The 19040-nt window shown below is 40.4% G+C and overlaps 1 protein-coding gene across 1 annotated transcript; it reads left to right on the forward strand.

Annotated features, from left to right (window-relative positions):
* The first annotated feature begins 2280 nt into the window (after positions 1-2280).
* Positions 2281-14874, forward strand: LOC143133911 (SLAM family member 6-like). Its single transcript, XM_076293867.1, has 11 exons — positions 2281-2380; positions 3906-3975; positions 5532-5849; positions 6164-6418; positions 6975-7094; positions 7481-7500; positions 7700-7771; positions 8014-8103; positions 10957-11025; positions 11402-11518; positions 14523-14874. Exons 2-11 carry the CDS (start codon positions 3927-3929, stop codon positions 14568-14570), a joined length of 1158 nt encoding a protein of 385 aa, XP_076149982.1. The 5' UTR covers positions 2281-2380; positions 3906-3926; the 3' UTR covers positions 14571-14874.
* Positions 14875-19040: the final 4166 nt, after the last annotated feature.

Genomic DNA, 19040 nt, shown 5'->3' on the forward strand with positions numbered 1-19040 from the left:
TGAAACCAGTGCCAGAGACCATGGAAACGAACGGAGCGTCTACCAGAAAACACAAGGAATTAGAAGAACGAACGGAGCCAGAGCAGGGAGCATAGACTGAAAGAGGAGGGAGTTAGCCAGTAAAGTAAAGTAAAAAGTACCTAACACATGTACATAACACAAATACATAATGCATTACGAAATATTAACGCAATTAACGCATTGTGTTTACCTATTTCCTTTGTGGGGGGCTGATGTCATGTAACGGAGGCCGCAAAACCTGAAGCAGCTAGATCGTTTATTTTATTGTCTATGGAGTTAGCTGAAGATGGAACGTGAGGAGCTTGTAGGCGAAAATGTTCAGTTTTAAAAAGTTGCCTGATCAGTTATCACCACCACCACACGCATCACGCACTGTGCGTAGGGCACCAAGAGACAGAGGAGGGACCAACATTTAGCCAATAAATAGTAGCTGTACTGCAAACTGTTTTTCACTCTTGTTAGAGAAAGTATACAATGTCAACATGCACCTACAGCATGTTACATAAAGATGATACTTTTCAGGTCCTCTCTATAAAGATCCAACTTGAACATAGGCCCTATGCTACTCCATTTAATTGAGAACGCGTCTGAGTGCGCAGGAGAGGGAGAGAAAACGAGTGGCAGGTTCTAGCTGGCTTGTCATTGTTGATGATAATTGATATCTCCTTTTTATTAAGTTAAGATTAAACTAAATGCGGCAGTGGTTGGGACAGACTTATGGGGGCAGGGCTCTACACTAACATTTTTTTTCAGGAGCACTTGTGCGCCCAAGTTAAAAAATGTAGGAGCACAGACAAAAATTTGGGAGCACAGTCAGTTCTGGTCTTAACTTACACATAATCTAACATTATACTGCAGCTAAAAGTTAAACATGCCAGTGCACCAATTGCGAATATTAAGAATGACTGACAACATTTAGGCTACAGGAAACAGGATTTTAAAGATCAGTGCCTACTTTATTTTCAGTCTGTTCTATTTTCCTACATTTTGTTAATGTAAAATAATATAATACATTGCCATATTTGCATTTAGCCTGTATATCAAGTATCCTGCCAAATGTAGGCTAATTTATTCATTTGTGAATCCATCTATAGCTAATCCAAATATGCCCATGGTGACCTATCTGACTGCATACTGCCTAATAGACTACTACTACTAAAACAGTCCATTTTCTCTTCCACAAAACCCAACATAGGCTAATCAAGGATATATGTTTTATACTTTTAGTTTTTATTTGAAATATCTGCATTGATGGGGGCAGTAGGCAAACGTTAGGCCTACTTTCGTTTTGCACTTCAGCTTGTATTCGGTGTAAACAAACATACATGCGTGGAAGCCTGGAGTTGTCAGTAGCGTTCTACCTTTGAATAAAATGGGAGTATTACGGGAGGGTACTTTTGTGCCGGTTCGTTCGCTACAGCTATATTTTGCATATTGCAGCCAATACGTCAACTGGGCTAAAAGGCATGTTAGGTTACCTTTCCTTCTCTCACTGCATTCTCAGAATCTCATCCTGTTGTTCCTATATCCAATGAATTCGGTGGATAGAAGATCTAATTTCTTCAATCTTTGCATCTTGGCTGGCTAGTCTAACTTTCCGCTTTTTCTGCGCGCTCTTGGATTTGATAGAAGCGACTACTAGCGAGTCACAACGCGAAACTGCTAACATTGATGGGAGGTGTAGTTTTTATGCTGCATTCGCGACGTGATTCTATAGTTTGTACCAGAACTGTTTCTCGATGTTGCGGTGTATTTTGTAGACAAACATTGACATGGTTAGAAGTCATTCGCACCAGTGCGCCTAAATATTTTTTTGCACTCGCACGGCATCATTTTTACTCGCATGTGCGAATGAAATGGGCGCACTGTAGAGCCCTGTATGGGGGCGAGAAAAGGAATGAAGCAGGGGATGAGGATATTGATAGAGAAATAGATAGATGAGATCCCAAACATGAAATGAAGTGTTTGCACTTTCTGTGTATATTTTGTGGTATGTATTCATGGCAACAATGTTAATAAAATGACCAAATGCATTCAGTGGACTGGACGTTTTCTATATGAAAATGATAGGCCTAACCGATCAGTTTGAAGATAAATGGGGGGTGGGACTGGAGATCATGTGGACGAACCAATTCAAAAGATGCAAGGAATTCATTCGACGCCGCGTAAAGGGTTTTCTTTTACTGGAAGATTGACTTCTAAAAGTGAAAGTGAAAGTGAGGCTCCGCCTCATTTGAAGGTAGCCTCCCAATTGTCGCAGTGCAATGAATTACGGTTAGCCTATTGACTTGTATTAACTTGTAATGCCAAAGCGCGGCACATTTCAAATCCTGCTGTGCTGTGAAGCAACCCAGGTAAGGTGAGTAACCTAAAAATGAATAAGCTAAGCGTAGCCTAGCCTACATTTTCTTGATTTGTTTAAGGAATCTGACTGATTTGGGTGCAAGGACTCTTGAGCGACTATTTCAAAAGACATGTCACCTCATGTTTTTTTAATGTATGGTGCAAAACTGTATCATATTTTATAACGAAAAGGGTCGAATAAAATTAATCAATCAATCAATGTCATGCTGTTCTAGCCTATTGTTTTCCCATGATATGGAAATTATATCAATAACACACGTTAGCACCATTGCTCCACGGAGTCGCTGAGTTAACGTCAGATGCTTCTGTCACTCGTCTGATAATTTGTAGCACGATTGATCATAACCTAGCCTGGGAATAGCCTCATACGAACTTTCGGCAAATGTGGCATTTGCTCTGCAGGTCTGTCTCGCCAAGAGGCCATTGAAGCCCACTTCCAATGTCCCTAAAAAACGGGCAAACACGACATGGACGTGTATTTCTTTCGAACTGAGTAAATAACTGCATTTAAAACACCCGTTTACAAGATTGCTACACTTTTTAAACGGTTTGGTAAGAATTTAAATGTAGGTCTACTACCAATTTAAGTTTCAGACAGGTCAGGACTCAGGAAAACCGCTGTCAGGAAAAGCGGAGTCAGATGAAAAGGTCTCAGATGAAAATTTATCAGTCAGGTTTCAGTCTCAGGAAAACAGCTGTTTCTGTTAACTAGTGCAACAGCAAACTTATTTGTGGTATAATGAAATAGTTGTTTTCTGCAAGCTAGTTCTACTGGGATGCTCTTTCCCTACCCAATCATGTTTCCAGTTACCCTACTTATTTGTGAAACATTCCTCCTTTTGTTTTCTTTATCATTACACAACTTTTCCGGCATTTTGTTATCCCCATCCCAACTTTTTTTGAAATGTGTAGCTGGTATCAAATTCAAAATGAACATAATATGTTCCATGAAACAGTCGAATTTGTCATTTTCAATTAGTCCTATGATGTGCATCTCTTCACTGAAAACTCTTTTATTAGCATAGCTGTGTAAAGCTGACAACATTGATATGTCATGCACATGTGTACAACAACAACAATGGCCTAATAATAATGATGATGATAATTTCATATATCCATAGATACATTTCTGTTTATCCCTAGACTGGTCGGGGTTGCAGGGGCTATGTTTAATTCTGTGAGATTTGAGTAGTCTGTTAGTATTTAAACTACCGTATCAATCTAGTGTCTGCTTTTAGCGAAAGTCATAAAGTAGTCTACATGCAATAATGAAATAGAAAGGGAAAAACAGCCCTAGTACACAATACAGACATATAGGACAGTACAGCCTACAATACAATACCTAATAAATACAAAAGTGAAAAGATTAAGCTTGCCGAAAATCACTACAAAAATGATTGCCCTCAGATGGTATCAACCAAGCTCAAGAACTACATGAGGGCCGTTGGTTTGGGGCCCAAGGCCTTTACCAAAGGGAAAGTGTCACCTCTGGTGTCATCAGTCTGTCTTTGTGTTCACAGAAACTTCTTGAAAGTACAGAAATGGATGCAAAGTGGATTCTGCTTCTCTACATGGCCATCCTTCACACAGGTTGGTATCATGCCTGGACACAAAATCAAATGCTTCAAAATCAGCTGTTTACTCAAAGTTATCAGACAAAGTGACTTACCAGTAAATTACTTTTTACTGAAAAGGATAATTCTGCCTTAATTATGGCAATTGCCCAGTACACCTACAGGGACTTTTATGACATCCCATTCTAAATGTATAGGCATACAGTAGGACAGCAATGCTACTCCACTGCGAAGGATTTTCTCAAGATTTTTGAATGTCTATGCGGTATTTCCTATTGTATTGCCCATTCATATAGAAGAACATTTGTGAGGTCAGGCACAAGTCCTGCAATCTCTGTTAGCTCATCATAAATGTAGGATTGAGGTCAACAGAGCTCTCTTTGGGCTTCCACACCAAATTCAACTAACCATGTCTTTATGGACATTGCTTTAAGAAACCTATTGCAGTACCATGCTTGAATTCATTGAGCTCAACCCATTCTTCCACAAATGTTTGGGAATGCAGACTGCATTACTAGGTGCTTGATGTTATACACTTGTGGCAAAGGTCTAAATGAAACACATGAATTCAGTGATTAAGGGGTTAAGTATTCCAATACTTTTGCCCATTCCACCCCTCCCTTTTGTGCCCCTGAATCAATGTGTTTATTGATGGGAATAGTGTACAGCTCAATCCAAGCTGCTTTGTTTTTGAATTTAGAATTTAGGACTTAAATACTTTTGGGTTTTTTTTTTGACTGAACAAAAATAATGGACAATCAGATGATCACTGATCATGAGGAGAAATTTGCCATTGGCAATTTGACACTTTTAAATAAGTATAATATAAGTATAATAATGTAAAACGCATGTATGTTTATGTTAAGTGCAGTCTTAAAGGAGAATTCCGGTGTGATTTTGACCTAAAGTGTTTTGAAACATGATACCGAGTGTGAACGTATGTCTCATAGCCCATCTCGGCTTGTCCCCTGCACTCCGAAATCTGGCGCTAGTTAGCCGATGCTACCAACAAGGCGGTCAATGGTGGTGCCTCGGCATCGGCATAGCCATGCAAATAAATCACTGTTTTACACCATTTACGAGGCTCAGTGTATCTCCACACTTCATTGGTAGATTTCCAAGGGCCCTGACATTTAAAACGAGACATTGAGAACTTTGAAAAAGCACTGGTAGTTTACTTACAAGACGATTTATACAGACAGTATCTTCTCGAAGTTTAGCGTTTGCAGCCATCTTGAATTTAGTCACGATAAGTCAAGCGACGAGTAAGAATGAACAGGTATGATAAGGGATCAGATTCCAAAAATAATTCCGTGGAAATGCATGGATTCCAGTTGCTGCTACTGGAAGAAACTGTAATCCATGCATTTCCACAGAAAATCGGGGACAAGCCGAGATGGGCTATGAGACATACGTTCACACTCGGTATCATGTTTCAAAACACTTTAGGTCAAAATCACACCGGAATTCTCCTTTAATGTAATTCAGTCATTTGTGATTTCACTTGGCTAGTTACCCTTTCTCACTGTCTCCTTACTCGCTTTTACACTGTTTATCATTCTGTTTCCACAGTGACTAGTGCCCCGGAGTCAGTGTTTGCTCTAGAGGGAAACTCTGTCACCCTGACCTTGCACAAACGTGTCAACCTGGACCCAGATGATGCTGTCTGGATATTTAATCAAACAAGAGATGTTGTTAGATATTATCCACACCATCCTAAATCTCGCCAGCTAAGAGTCCTAGGCCTTTATAAGGGTAGAGTAGAATTTGACAGCACCACGTTCTCTCTGGAGCTGAAGAACCTGCAGAAGACTGACAGCGGACTCTACAGAGGAGAGATAAATGCAGAAGGAAGAAAGACTGTTGTTGAATACAAGCTCTCTGTTTACGGTGAGTTACCATGGAAAATAAATATGTACCACAGAGATTATTATGGTAAACAAAGAAATTAGATGGGGACAGAATTTACAGCTAAGATTGAGCCAGACACTTTTATTAACATAGGGACTGAGCTTCATGCTTCCATCTGAAATATATGGGGATATAAGACACTGGAGACACAAGAGTCCTGCACCCCAGAATTAGCACAGCAGCTACTCTCAGAGCTGTTCTAAGTTTTGTTATATATATTTGGTTTGGGGTTTCTGTGTTTTCTAAGAGTGTCTCTTAAATAGTGTGTAACGATGTTTTTTGTGTTTTTGCAGAGCAAGTGTCTGCCCCCATCTTGACTGTGGGGCCTGTCCTGTCCAGTGGTGACCTCTGTAACATGACGGTGACCTGTACAGCTGGTGACCTTTCTCTGACCTCCACCTGTAACAGCAGCATCTGCATACAGGCGGAACTGACTGGGTCCTCAAGCCTTGCCATCCTTATTAGAGATGGTGACATCATCTGCAACCATAGCAACCCAGTCAGTTTGAGTCAAGCCACAGTGGACTTTGAAAGAGCGTGTCCGCAAGGTACTGTAGGAAACATTAATTGATCTTTCTGATGATAACTACCTAGAAAAAGCCTGTGTGTTTTATTGGTAGTCTTAAAGGACAAGTTCAGTATTTTACACTTAAAGCCCTGTTTTCAGATAGTTTATGATTAAATAGAATGTTTAAGATTTAACACACACCTCCACAATGCTGCATAGGTGCACTGGAACAATCTTTCTAAAATGCATTAAACTTTTGTTTACAAAGACGCAAAACTCACCGAGTGGTCAAGGGTGTTCACTGATATGCTCACACAAAAATCGCTGCAAAAGATTATTTCCAACAGGTTTTATCGTAGTTTTTGTCCAACTCCATTGACTAGTATTAGATTAATGCGTTTTAGGAAGGATTGTTGTAGTGCACCTATGCAGCATTGTGGAGGTGGGGGGGTGTACACTGTACCTATAAATGTGCTAAATTAACAATAAGGGATTATGTTTTTTCCGTGGTTCTTGAGACTCAATAATAGTCAGATGATGGCTTCATGTTAGTCAGAAGGAGAATGGAATATAAGTAAATGTTTCTGTTTCTACAGCGCAACATTTTTTTGACAAACAGAATGCAACTATCAATACTGCTGTTGGAGGTTTGGTTCCAGTGGCATTTGTAATTTGTGCAGTGCTACTAATTTGTGTCCTTCACAAACGATGTACAGGTACAGTACAACTTTCCATAACCAGGGTAATGTAATGCCAATGGGATAATTTATGACACCGTAGGTTAATCATTTTAACAGACCTGTAAAGTAATTGTCTCAACTCTTAATGAACCCTGATCGTTACCTGACCCTAATCGAAAACCCAACTTTAAGACCACAGACATATTATTAATGATATCATCATCAGACCTGTTATTTGTTAGAATGCCAAACTTTTCAATTGTTTCTCTCAAGCATGTACTGTAGTTTTACTATGACAATGTCTGTGTGCAGAGAAACAAACAGAGCATAGTTTCATAATTAAACCACAAGTGTTGAGCAACGTGTTCTGCTGTAGTTTGTGTTTTTGTTCACTACTGTAATGATGTCCTGTTCATTTGCAGGAGCCAACATGGCAAAGAGGGTCAGTATTCCTTTTTAATATTTTCACGTTAACTAATTTCCACTGTAAGAATTACAGTACACTAATAATTACACGAATACTATGTTTGCAGGCATTATTGTGTGTTATATTGACATTATTTATGTTGAGCTTTGGCTGTCTTAACTAAATACATACCCCTATGCTGAATGCTTCACCTGGCGACTGTTTTTTCTTTTAGAAAATTATCCCCATTGAGATGTTTCCAATGACAAATGGTGACAAGGAGCAGTCTGAAGTTGTTTGTGGAAAGGTGAAGCCTCTCTCTCTGTTTTTCAACCTGTACTATATCAAGTACATTTCAAACATTACAAACAAATGCTCAGACTGAGTGTGGGTACTCCAAAAAGCTGGTTTTGTTAAAAATCTGAATTTGTTAAACCAAGAGATGAGGTAATCCCTGGGCTTTCTGTTCCAGTAAGAAACTCACCTCAAACTTTGAGTGAGTTATCATAGTAACTGACATTGTGAATCTAACCTGTTCACTCTTTTCAGGCTTCCCCTGCATTTCCCCAGATCCAAACCCCGGGATCAGAACTGAAGCAGCGAAAGCTCAATAAGCCTAGCGCCACACCTTCTGTTAAGGTAAGGATAATGATAGTGGACCCAAAATGGTAGATTGATATTGGTTGACAAATTAATGAAATATCCAGGGAATATTTGTGTTTATCACCCGGAGAGAAGAAATACTCTTTTCTGATTGGCTGGTGGGGTGGCTTTTAATTCTGAATAATGGGATACCTATGAAGTAGATCTGGTAAATAAAAGTTTAATCGGCGTTCCATATCAATGCTTATGAATGATTACTATAACAACCGTAGGACGACGGTTAAGCCTGGAGGCAGGCTTCGCAACAATGGAATCAACTGTAAACAAGCTAACTGTCCATGCTAACGAAAGTTGTACAAGAAGCTGAACTAGTGGGCTTCTTTTTAAACTGAACCACGTGTTTCCTTTGCGTGCTATACAGGCATGGCTCAAGGATCAAAGTTCTCCGTCGTAGGACGGATTTCCGTCAATTTGATTTTAGAAATGTCATATTTGAGATCGATGCAGATCCGATGAGAAAAAAAATAGGGGGGGGGGGGGGACTATCACCTTTGCTTTTCCTGTTTTAAGGCAACTACAAATATTAGGTCCGATGAATTAATGTGTGTGATGGTAAATGTTTAGACCTAATAGTGTTCTTGAGAACTTTCTGTGTCTCAATCAGTGACCGCTCAAGAAGATAGCCTACGTCAGCCATGAGTTTCGCTTTGTTTATGTTGTAGCTACACACTTGTCTCGGGTGTTTGCTTAAAAAAAAAAGAACACGTATGGAGGACTATAACGGTCTAAAAGTTGGATTATAGTGACACATTAGAGACAGCTGATGAGGTTGGCCAATCCGTTTAACTTTTTTGGATATGATATTGTGAGCTCTATGTGCGAATTCGGAGAAGAAGCGTAGGCTGTGTTCTTTCCGTGCATCAATGTAGACAATTTCTTACTATCGCGAACTCATGTCAGGGGAGGTCATTCATTTTGGGTGTCACCTATGACTTGAACAGATAGCCTGCTATGCCACCCGATGTAGGCTACTATTATTGTTACAGTTTTTAATCAATGCAACTAACATTATGTGTAAAGCGACGCAATATAAACCGTAGCCTATGCAATTTATTATCCCGTCTGTTATGACATGTACAACAATGTTTTTTACAATTTGCGACGGAAGGTTTTGACTGAGCGTGTTAGCATAAAAAAAATAATAATATCACTGTCATCATCGCGAACTGTTGAGTAAGGGGGTCAGTCTGTTTGTAACACACAGACAGCCTTGTAGCCTATTTTGCTTAGGCCTCACTTAACGACAGTAGGTTGTGAGTGTATGTTGACAAAAAATAACCATACAATTAAAATAGTCAACTTAAAACTTTGCTATAAAATATTATTAATTTATAGCACAAAACCATAACCAGTAGGCCTACCAGAACCTCGCATGATTTGTGTGCGTCTATTTGGCAAGGCCACTAGCTGTCATGGATGCGTTGTTGTTAAAGGAAGGCAAGGCAGGTGTCAAAAGTTAAAAATTAAATAGAGATGGGCAGCTGTTGGAAACGGGGGAGAACTAACAAGCCATGGTGTAAAGAAATTAAAGTGCCAGGGGTTTGCTTTTGCGCGGTTCGCTGCAAGAAAATTGTTTATGGATGCAATAGGAAAACCTTTTAGCACGCCACCAATCAGAAGACCGCCATAAGGTTAACGTTGGTGCACTTCAGGACATCTTCCCTACCTGGTGCAACTAGCCACCACGACAGAGGTAGGCTACGTTTATCTATGGCTGACGGTTTTTACGTTTAGAAAGTAGGCTACGCATGTTCTTTCATAGCGCAACACGACCTGTCCCTCACCATATCGCAACCTCTTGTCAACCTTATACAATCTGTTGCTGAAGACAAAAGCACCGTCTCCAGATTGTCGTTATCAAATGCACAGACCTCCTGCATGAGCACACACAGACTGAGAGACTGCTCATTGGAAAACTGAGTTGTCTGTAAAACTCAAAATTACCATGTTTTCATTAAATGCGGATGAGGCAACAAATGGAAATATAAACAATATCTAGAATGTTCTGATTCGTTACTTTGATGAGGAAATGGGAAGTCTTGCAAAATTGATTTTATAGATTTTACTTGGTGTTGAATTGCATATTAACAAAAATCTCCCCTTTAAACACTTTTGGCCTGAAGTAATTAAATAAGAGTGTGTTAAAGCCTTTCTACAATATTGCTGCAGTAGAAAAGAACAGCAATGGCTAATCAGCAATGGTCAGGGATGGTACTAAAATATATTTTTGTTCATCAGGAAAACTCAATCTCAATCAAGAACACTCAATTCGCCTTATTCACATGGCGGCCATTGGCGGCTAAAACGAGGCTACAGGGTACACAAACCATAGGATTTTTATGTTCTATGCATTCGCCTGTAGGTGGCATTAATTATATAGTAAGTGTACCCTGTAGCCTCGTTTTGGTTTAAACAATGGCCGCCGTGTGAATAACTTTACTTTGCTGTTTGCATCTTTTTGTACATTAAAAACCAATAGGTCGCGACCGCAAAAGGGGTGCTATCTCTATAGGTAGATATGAACAACGTATGACTTATGGCCTGAAAAAAGTTCAGGCAAACGATTTTTTTTCACTTTAATCCCTGGCATGGCTTTACAGTGGCAACCGGGTGATAAGCGGGATAACGGCCTTCGAGGTGTGTCCAGTTATACAGAATTAATGGACTCGGGCGGAGGCAACTCCGCTGCGCGTCTGGGAGTTCTTTTCCCCTCGCCCTTGTCCGTTAATTCCGTATAACAGGACACCTCGGCGGCTGTTATCCCTTACTTAGTGTACACCCTTTGTTGTTGCCATAATAACAATTCCATTTCCCCTATTCTGTGCCCAGAGCCAAAGCCTGGGATCAGCAGTGAGGGACCAAAGCCCCTCTGAGTCCTGGGCTAGACAGAGGATACTGGTGAGATTAATAATCCTAATCCTAATTGAAGTTTGAGGACATGATGATGCCCTTCTGTCTTCAATGATGTTTACTAAACATTGCTACAGTAGACTCTGTTTGAGATCCGGACCTAATTGCATGGAAGTCATGTGTGAAAAGGACTTTAAACCCTCCTTCCCTATTCACATCGCATACTCCAGCATTGCAAAGCCTCCCACCACTTCCCTATACTCCTCCATTTTACTAGTAGGTCTAATAGGCCCGCACATTGCATTTTGGCCCAGAGAACAGATGCCTTGTAAAACTATGACATCAGATCAGGGCAGATGATGTTTGTGAAACCATTAGCTGTTCTTAATGTTCTTGAAATCAATTTCCCTCATTCTGTGTCCAGAGCTCGGGATCAAGGAAGGACCAAAGCCCCTCTCAGAACAAACCCTCTTTTACTGTGGAAAACCTATCACAGGGATCAGAACCGAAGAAGCAAAACCTCTCTACGCCTAGGGCTAAGGTATGATGGTGAACTCAAATTGACTTCCGTCACTCAACTGATAATCATTGATGATGATGTTGTGAAATTACGGAGTAGCTTAGTAGTAAACAAAGTAGCTTAATTTGCTAGTTTATCATAGTCTACTGGTTAGACTGTTCAGTTTCCAATCCCCACGTGTGTTTAAGTTTCAAATTAATACCTTTTCTCCTTGGGACAGGCCCGTTTGAGTCTTGGAAAATACTTTTCCATTTGCATCGGGATTGAGATGATTAGAATTTAGCAGTCAAGTTGAATGCAACAGTTTTGAACAAATTCGTGCAGCTTGCTAATGATGCTGACCGGATTTAATAGCAATATAGCCAGTCGTCTTTTACAATTGTGAATGTTTGGATTACGTGCATGCTGAGGAGGGATGCGCCTGTTGAGAGGGAGAGAGAGAGTGCAGGGGGCAAGGACTCATTGAGAGTCTGTGTTGAGGTAGGCCTACTTCTATCGCCTACTCTGGTAGAGTTGCACATACTAGCTACAATGCAAGATATATTTAGCCTATTTATTTATGGACAATGTAAGGAGTCGTGTTTAATTATCGAGTGTTCTATCGAACATATATTTTTTTATAGATATCGATTACATGTCTATTGCGATACATATCGCTATCGTTTTATCGCCCAGCCCTACCTCAGAGTCAATGATGACCATGAGACACCCAATATATTGAAAACAGATCAGTGGAACAATTCCAGGATCTCAGCTGGATTGGCTAAGATGTAATTGGTCTCATCACTGTGTCGTTAGGTCACACCCGAATATGATCAAGAGTGAAGGCCAACACAATTGGCACACAGAAAGCAGGTCACTTCTTAGATCATATATAATTAAAAACAAGATGTAGCAAATTATCAAACAAACAAAAGACATCTCATGCACAGTCACATACAAAAGTTACAGTTCATAGAAAGCAGGACAGATTCAGTTCTTTGTTAATGCCAAGCGGTTCTACTGAGTTTAGAGTGTGTATCCAGAAGGCTTCTCTACGAAGCAGATGGTTAATCACATTTCCACCCCTACAGGGAGGTGAAACCTTCTCTATGCCTCAAAACTTCAAAGTGGCTGCTGAGCCAAGGTTAGCTTGTACATAATAATGACGTGCCATGGCATAATCCATGTTGCGTGTAGGCTACGTATTGCGGTCTTATGTTCAGAAATTCTTATTTTCATTGCTCTTTTTGTTCGGCCCACATAGACCAGGCCACACGGACATTTTAACATATAAATAACATGTGTGCTATTACAATTAATGAAAGACTTGATTGGATATTTCTTACCGGTATGTGGATGTGTAAAGTGTTTAATGTCTGAAGAATTTGAACATTGTGCGCAATGGCCACAACGACAAAAGCCTTTAGGTTGATTGGGTAGCCATGAGATCACATTAGGTGTGTTTTTTTGTTTCCGAATGAACCAGTCTGTCTCTCAAATTTTTACATTTAAATTTAAATGACATTTAAATGTAATCAGAGGAGGAGAGCAGCTGATATTGTTTAGAGTTGGATCACTTTTTAGGACCTTATGCGATGATGATGATGCGTGGAATGCCCTGCCTTAACAACCACAACCATTCAATGTCAACATAAAACTAAACTAAATGTGACATTTCATTGTTGATCAAATTTAATTGTTTCTCCTATTTACAAATGTAGGGCTACGTGTCTTCATAAAGATTACTGTATATTGTAAAGATAGGCCTAGGCCTACTGCATCAATCCGTAGTGTATTTTATTATGCTACTAGGCTATTTGCTTTATTCATTTAGGCTATTTATTCATCATCTTCCATCCCTCGCGGTACTTGTGTAGCGCACGCATTCTCACCAGCAAAGACCTGTCACTCATCGTCGTAGGGGAAATTTTTGCAATCATTGCTGATTGTAATCACCAGCCAATGAAAGTGGTCACTTCGATCAAGCTTGTGCATGAGTAATGACGTCAACCATAGCAACGAAGACTCACTCTTACAGTAGTTTAGGAGTTGTCATTTTTCCTTACTAAGAGTAGGTCTGAAAGGCTTTGTGATTAACTTTTAAGAGAAAACTCCTAGCTAAAATCTTTTAGGGCGATTTAGGAGTACTCCTAGTGGTAATATAAAATGCTTTGTGAATACGGGAGCAGGTTTTTCTTGGTCAGTGGTGTAATGATTTTTAAAGAGTGTAAGATAGCGACTGTATGTCGGTAATTGCCTCACCCATGGGCGCAAGGTTTAATAAAAGTGGAGCACATGGCAAAAAATCCTTACTTTATTGAGTGTAAGATAAGAATAAGCCTTGCGTCAGGCTTTGTGCCACCTTGCGGCGGGTGCACGACAGGGCCCTGAGTCTTATGCATGGCTTACAATGGCCTTATATTATATGACTAGGGTTGGGTATCGTTTGGGTTTTATCCGATACCGGTGCTAAATCGATACTTTTAAAACGGTGCTGGTGCCGAAACGGTGCCTGAACCGGTACTTTGTTTTTAAAATGTTTTAAATTAAAATGGTCTAAAGCATGAATGGCTTTTTTTTATTGATAAGACAAATTTGAACATGAAATTGAACTGTTATATTCAATTTCCTATCAATATCTCATTGCTCCTATGAATTGACCTCTCCAGAATAAGTCCCGCCTCCGTAACTTCCGTATCCATCCAACTTCCGGGCGTGGATTGTCTATGGGAAATAACATGGCGTTTCAAAATATCATACCGGTAAAACATCTGTAGGTAGCGAAGTTGAAAAAGCTGGTGGGCAGATTGGCCTACACACTTCTGCCATCTAGTTTCCACTGGATTTTTTGATTGTCGGTGCCGTTTAAGTAGTATACTATAGACTATACTACTTAAACGGCACCGAAAATCAAAAAATCCAGTGGATTTATGACCCACTGTGGGAGTACGTCTTTACACAAGCAGAGGGGAATACATGTAGGTCTAGTTTCCCTTGACAGGACGTGGTGTCAAGAGTTTCTTGTTTCTTTTTGCTTTTCTAGAAAACACTGGACTTCAATCAAGTTAAAAGTCCTACCTCCATCTACTGAAGGACCATCACAGCCCTGGAGACCACACAGCCTGGGCCAGTGTCCTCATCAATGACACAAGTGCACACTTACTCAGTCGTTTCAAAAGAGACATGAGACAGCACAAGGATTTTATTAAGTCAAGTGACTAGTATTTAGCAGAAACCATTATCCACACAGATTCTTAGCGACGGGTTCAAGAGCCTCCACCACACCTCAAGCACGGCGCCAGGATTCCAGTTTTGGATGGGCCAGACCAATTGTGGGTGGGCCTTAAAAAAACTATCAAATCACTGTTTAACCTAATAAAAATGACCGACTAATATACAGTTATATTATTTGTGCTTACATAATAGAGATTTGAATAGCTTGATGCTCTTTAAATAGTTTGTTGCATTGTAAAAAGGATGGACGTACCTATCCTCGATCACTGTCCTTGGTTCTGACCAAATAACAGCGCTTTGGAATCTCCATTACGCACCATACATGCTGGCTGCTGTGCTTTAGCGCATCTCTCGAATAGACCTAAGGCCTATAGGCTGTAAAAGTGGGAATCTAATATTTCCCCCAAACATAGTTTAGTTCTGCTTGTATAACATGAAGTCGAATATTTCATTTGTTTTAGGTTTTCAACAATACAGATCAATCACACTGCCCGACAGTTTCAATCAATATGCAGGGCAGTTGAAAACATTCGGGGCTTAGCCCATAGAGTCTAAACGGTTTTCATAATTCCCATTTTGCCTGACTTGCTGCTCACTTTTCATAAATGAATCCACTGACTCAAACCTCATTTGCACCACATTTATTAAATATTATGGACAATAAAATTGACAATTAGAGGATGTAATGACATTTAGCTATCTTGACATTTTCTGTTTGCTAGAAACGAACTATATAGCCACCTAGCAAAGGGGCTTTTAAATAGCAATATGCATTATATGGCCACCACTGTTTGGCCAGCTCGAGGCTGATAACAAACCTGAACTTGTAGACTAGTCTAAATGACGAGAACAGGATAACTCCACCACCACCTTGTTATTGATGACTTCATGATTTCCTTGTAACGTAGGCCTATACCAAATATTAAATGCAAACAATGACATGGCCAACCTCACGCGCGCACGTAGCCTACGTTCCAAATTATGTGTTATGGAAGGTAACGTTCATGTTAAATCTGCTGCATGAAGAAGAGTGAGTTCACCCGTGTCCGCTTGTATGTTAAATACGTCCATCTCATCTCAAAGTTTCAATGCGCGATCGGAATAATGGTGTCATATTTGTTAGTCAACTGTACAAAATACATTCGGGGCTGAAGCCCTGGCAAAATCAGCTGGCTACTAGGCCTACCCCTCGGGCACAGAACTTGTTCATTGACAACGTCATGTAAAACATGCTCCAAGAGAGCTCATAAAGATCAATCACACCCATTAGGCCCTTTAATGCAAATCGGATCAACGATCACAATATCAACAAGCTGCATTGCAAAAAAAACAAAACATTTCAGAAGCCATTATTAAGCCATAGAGATGTGCTAGGTGTTATGGATCTCAGCTATCCTTCATCTCTTGCAGCGATACAACGAGACCGTTTGTGCACGTTTAAGGTACCTAAACAACGACTATATTAAAAGTTTTTTTTTTTTTTTAAGAAAAGTTTTGGGTGGGCCTGTTGAAAAGTGGGTGGGCCTAGGCCCATCCAGGCCCACCCGTAGCGCCGTGCCTGCGAAACTACCGGAAGTAAGCGGGCGGCATTACTGAGCTGTTGCTGGGTAGCGTTGCGCCAGTGCCTTCTATTGGATTCGTTGCGTCCACTGTAGAGGGTGACACAGGAATACATTTTCACTCCCGTCCCATCCCGAGCACACACAAATACTCCCGTCATATCCCGATCACGTGACTTCCTCCCCAAAAAAAATCCTGTCCCGCAAAATCCCGAGAGAAAGACTCCCGAATCCCGTCCCACTCCCGTTTCGTTCCCTATGTTGTCTAAAGCATTGGTTCCCAAAGGGTTGGTCGTAAGAGATTTTATTTGGGTCGCCAGCATAGTGACAATTTATGTAGTGTAATAGGCCTAGCTAATAGCCTACCTTATATAGCTTAGGAACTCCTTCTGTGCACATTTAGAACACCGCCAGAACTCGCAAAATGAAACAATATTTCTGTCGGGCGCCTACCATGGACCTCACAGTTGCAAAATGCAAGGGACATGAATCAGTTTATATTTGCATGAACAATAACGGACATCAGCTCTTCAACATGGCCCATTAAAATCTAGAAAGTATCATTTTAAATTTAAAAAAACCCTGCTGTCAACAATAAGCTAAAGCAGACATCCATAGACCCGGACATGAGGTTTATTTGCGTCATAGGCTACAGATAGTTTCAATTGTAGATAGCCTAAGCCTCTTTAAAGTTAATAGCAGTCTCCTCACATTCCATCTTATTTCGGATTCAAAACACACAAAAGTACATTAGAAAGGCTATAATTTAAATGGACATGTAAACGATATTTCCTCTTTCCAATTTTGCGAACTTCACTACAGTGAAGCTGCATTGCCATTTAGCTAGTAACAACCACCACATAAGCTAGTCGAGGTGATGAGGGTTATTAAGATCGACTTTGAACACAGTGAGCCATACAACTTGACAATTACACTGTATCATAGTATTAATGTGTTGAGTAAAGCTACACATGTTTAGATTGATTTTGTTACCATGTGTGTTTATTCCTGCCGTTACAAAAACTAGCATCTCAGATAACGTTAGCGATTAGCTCACGTTGATATGGCAATAGAAAACACCTTCAGTTTTCGGTGTAGTCGCTGACGCTGATTGATTGGCTTGTGAACAGGGCAGCTGCTTTGTATTGCTCTGATTGGCTACTGCTAGACGCAGAGTAGCCTATCAACAAACGTATTGTGAGTTGTAAGTGGTTCTCTTTTCTAGAAATGCTTTGCAATCTTTGGGTGCACTCACCGCATGTTTTAATTTAATCTCCGGCTCCGTTCCCCTCCCGCCCACTCCCGTGGATTTCTGCCCGTCCCGTCCCTATCACGTTACCAACAGTGAAATTGACTCCCGTACCGCAGGACTCCTGCGGGAATACCGTGACCCGCGGGAGTCCCGAAAAATTGTCACCCTCTAGTCCACTGGGATAACAGCCCGCAATTTACGACTGTCTCAATATTCTTTTATAATGTCGAGTGGGAAAACATGTTCCGTTTTCAATTGTTCCAATAGCAGCAATAAAATTACCGGTTGGAAGAAAAAACAATGTGAGATGCACAAAATACCCCGGGTCGACTGCCCCTGTCTGGTAGCCTACCATACGGTTTGCACAGATAGCAGTTAGCTGTACCTTACTCTTTCCTTTTGAAGTGTGAAAATTAGATAAACAATGGTCACAAATGAAAAACATGAATTTGTTTATTTGATATCCATTTATTTTTTTCTTGTTGCCAAATGGACAGATATTTTTATAGTTTCCTCGTTAGCTAGCCTAGCTAGCATAGTTATTGGTAACGTTAGCTAGCTACAGTAGTTAAGTAACTTAGATATAATATCAACCTAGTGCCATTTATGTTTTTATTTCCCCATTCTCTACTCTAAGCTATTTTCATACATAATCTGTAAGATCGCTTGTCTGTGACTGGAGGCCACTGTCTAACATCAACCCAAGCCATATTGCCTGGCTGTAGCAGTCATCGTGGGTGCGTTATAACGGAGGTTTGTTTACATACCAGTAACAGCTCAGTAATAGACCTCTCCAGAATATATCCCGCCTCCTAACTTCCGTATCCATCCAACTTCCGGGCGTGGATTGTCTATGGGAAATAACATGGCGTTTTGAAAGATCGTACCTGTCAAACTCTGTAGGTGACAAAGTAGAAAAAGCTGCTGGGCAGATTGGCCTACACACTTCTGCCATCTAGTTTCCACTGGATTTTTTGATTTTCGGTGCCGTTTAAGTAGTATAGTCTATAGTATACTACTTAAACGGCACCGACAATCAAAAAATCCAGTGGAAACTATATGGCAGAAGTGTGTAGGCCAATCTGCCCACCAGCTTTTTCAACTTCGCTACCTACAGATGTTTTACCGGTATGATAGCTCGTCGGATTTGTGTATTAGTTATGTAAATATAAAATCAATTCTATCAGAAAGACTCAGGAAGGTACAATGAAAGATAACACACGTTTTAATCCATCAAAGGATATACAAAAGGCATAAGCAACAATAAGACAGTCTTTGGCATAGGCCCCGTCCTCGGTCCAGGTCACAGAGTGTGCAGACCCTTGCAGATCCTGCCGGTATGAGACGGCAGGGGCGGAACCTACCCCCAAAGAATAAGAAAAAGATACCCACCAGAATGCTTAGATGGTTATCCTCTCTGAAATAAAGCATAACAACATTAAACAGTGCATGTTGTATTATCCGGTTGAACTCGGGAGATGAATCAGAGAAAGCAAGACAGACAGCAGAGACAGAT

The sequence above is a fragment of the Alosa pseudoharengus genome, unplaced genomic scaffold (assembly GCF_046254945.1).
Source record: "Alosa pseudoharengus isolate Yale_2024_CS ecotype anadromous, Long Island Sound unplaced genomic scaffold, YU_APseudo_1.1 YU_APseudo_1.1_scf_2, whole genome shotgun sequence".
Taxonomy (NCBI): domain Eukaryota; kingdom Metazoa; phylum Chordata; class Actinopteri; order Clupeiformes; family Clupeidae; genus Alosa; species Alosa pseudoharengus.

What these genes read in the sequence shown, in the direction of transcription:
- LOC143133911 (XM_076293867.1), top strand. Translation starts at nt 3,927, where the DNA reads ATGGATGCAAAGTGGATTCTGCTTCTCTACATGGCCATCCTTCACACA. An exon ending in TGAAAGAGCGTGTCCGCAAG is followed by an intron (nt 6,419 to 6,974) that starts GTACTGTAGGAA and finishes CTGTTTCTACAG; the next exon opens with CGCAACATTTTTTTGACAAA. An exon ending in CTGAAGTTGTTTGTGGAAAG is followed by an intron (nt 7,772 to 8,013) that starts GTGAAGCCTCTC and finishes CACTCTTTTCAG; the next exon opens with GCTTCCCCTGCATTTCCCCA.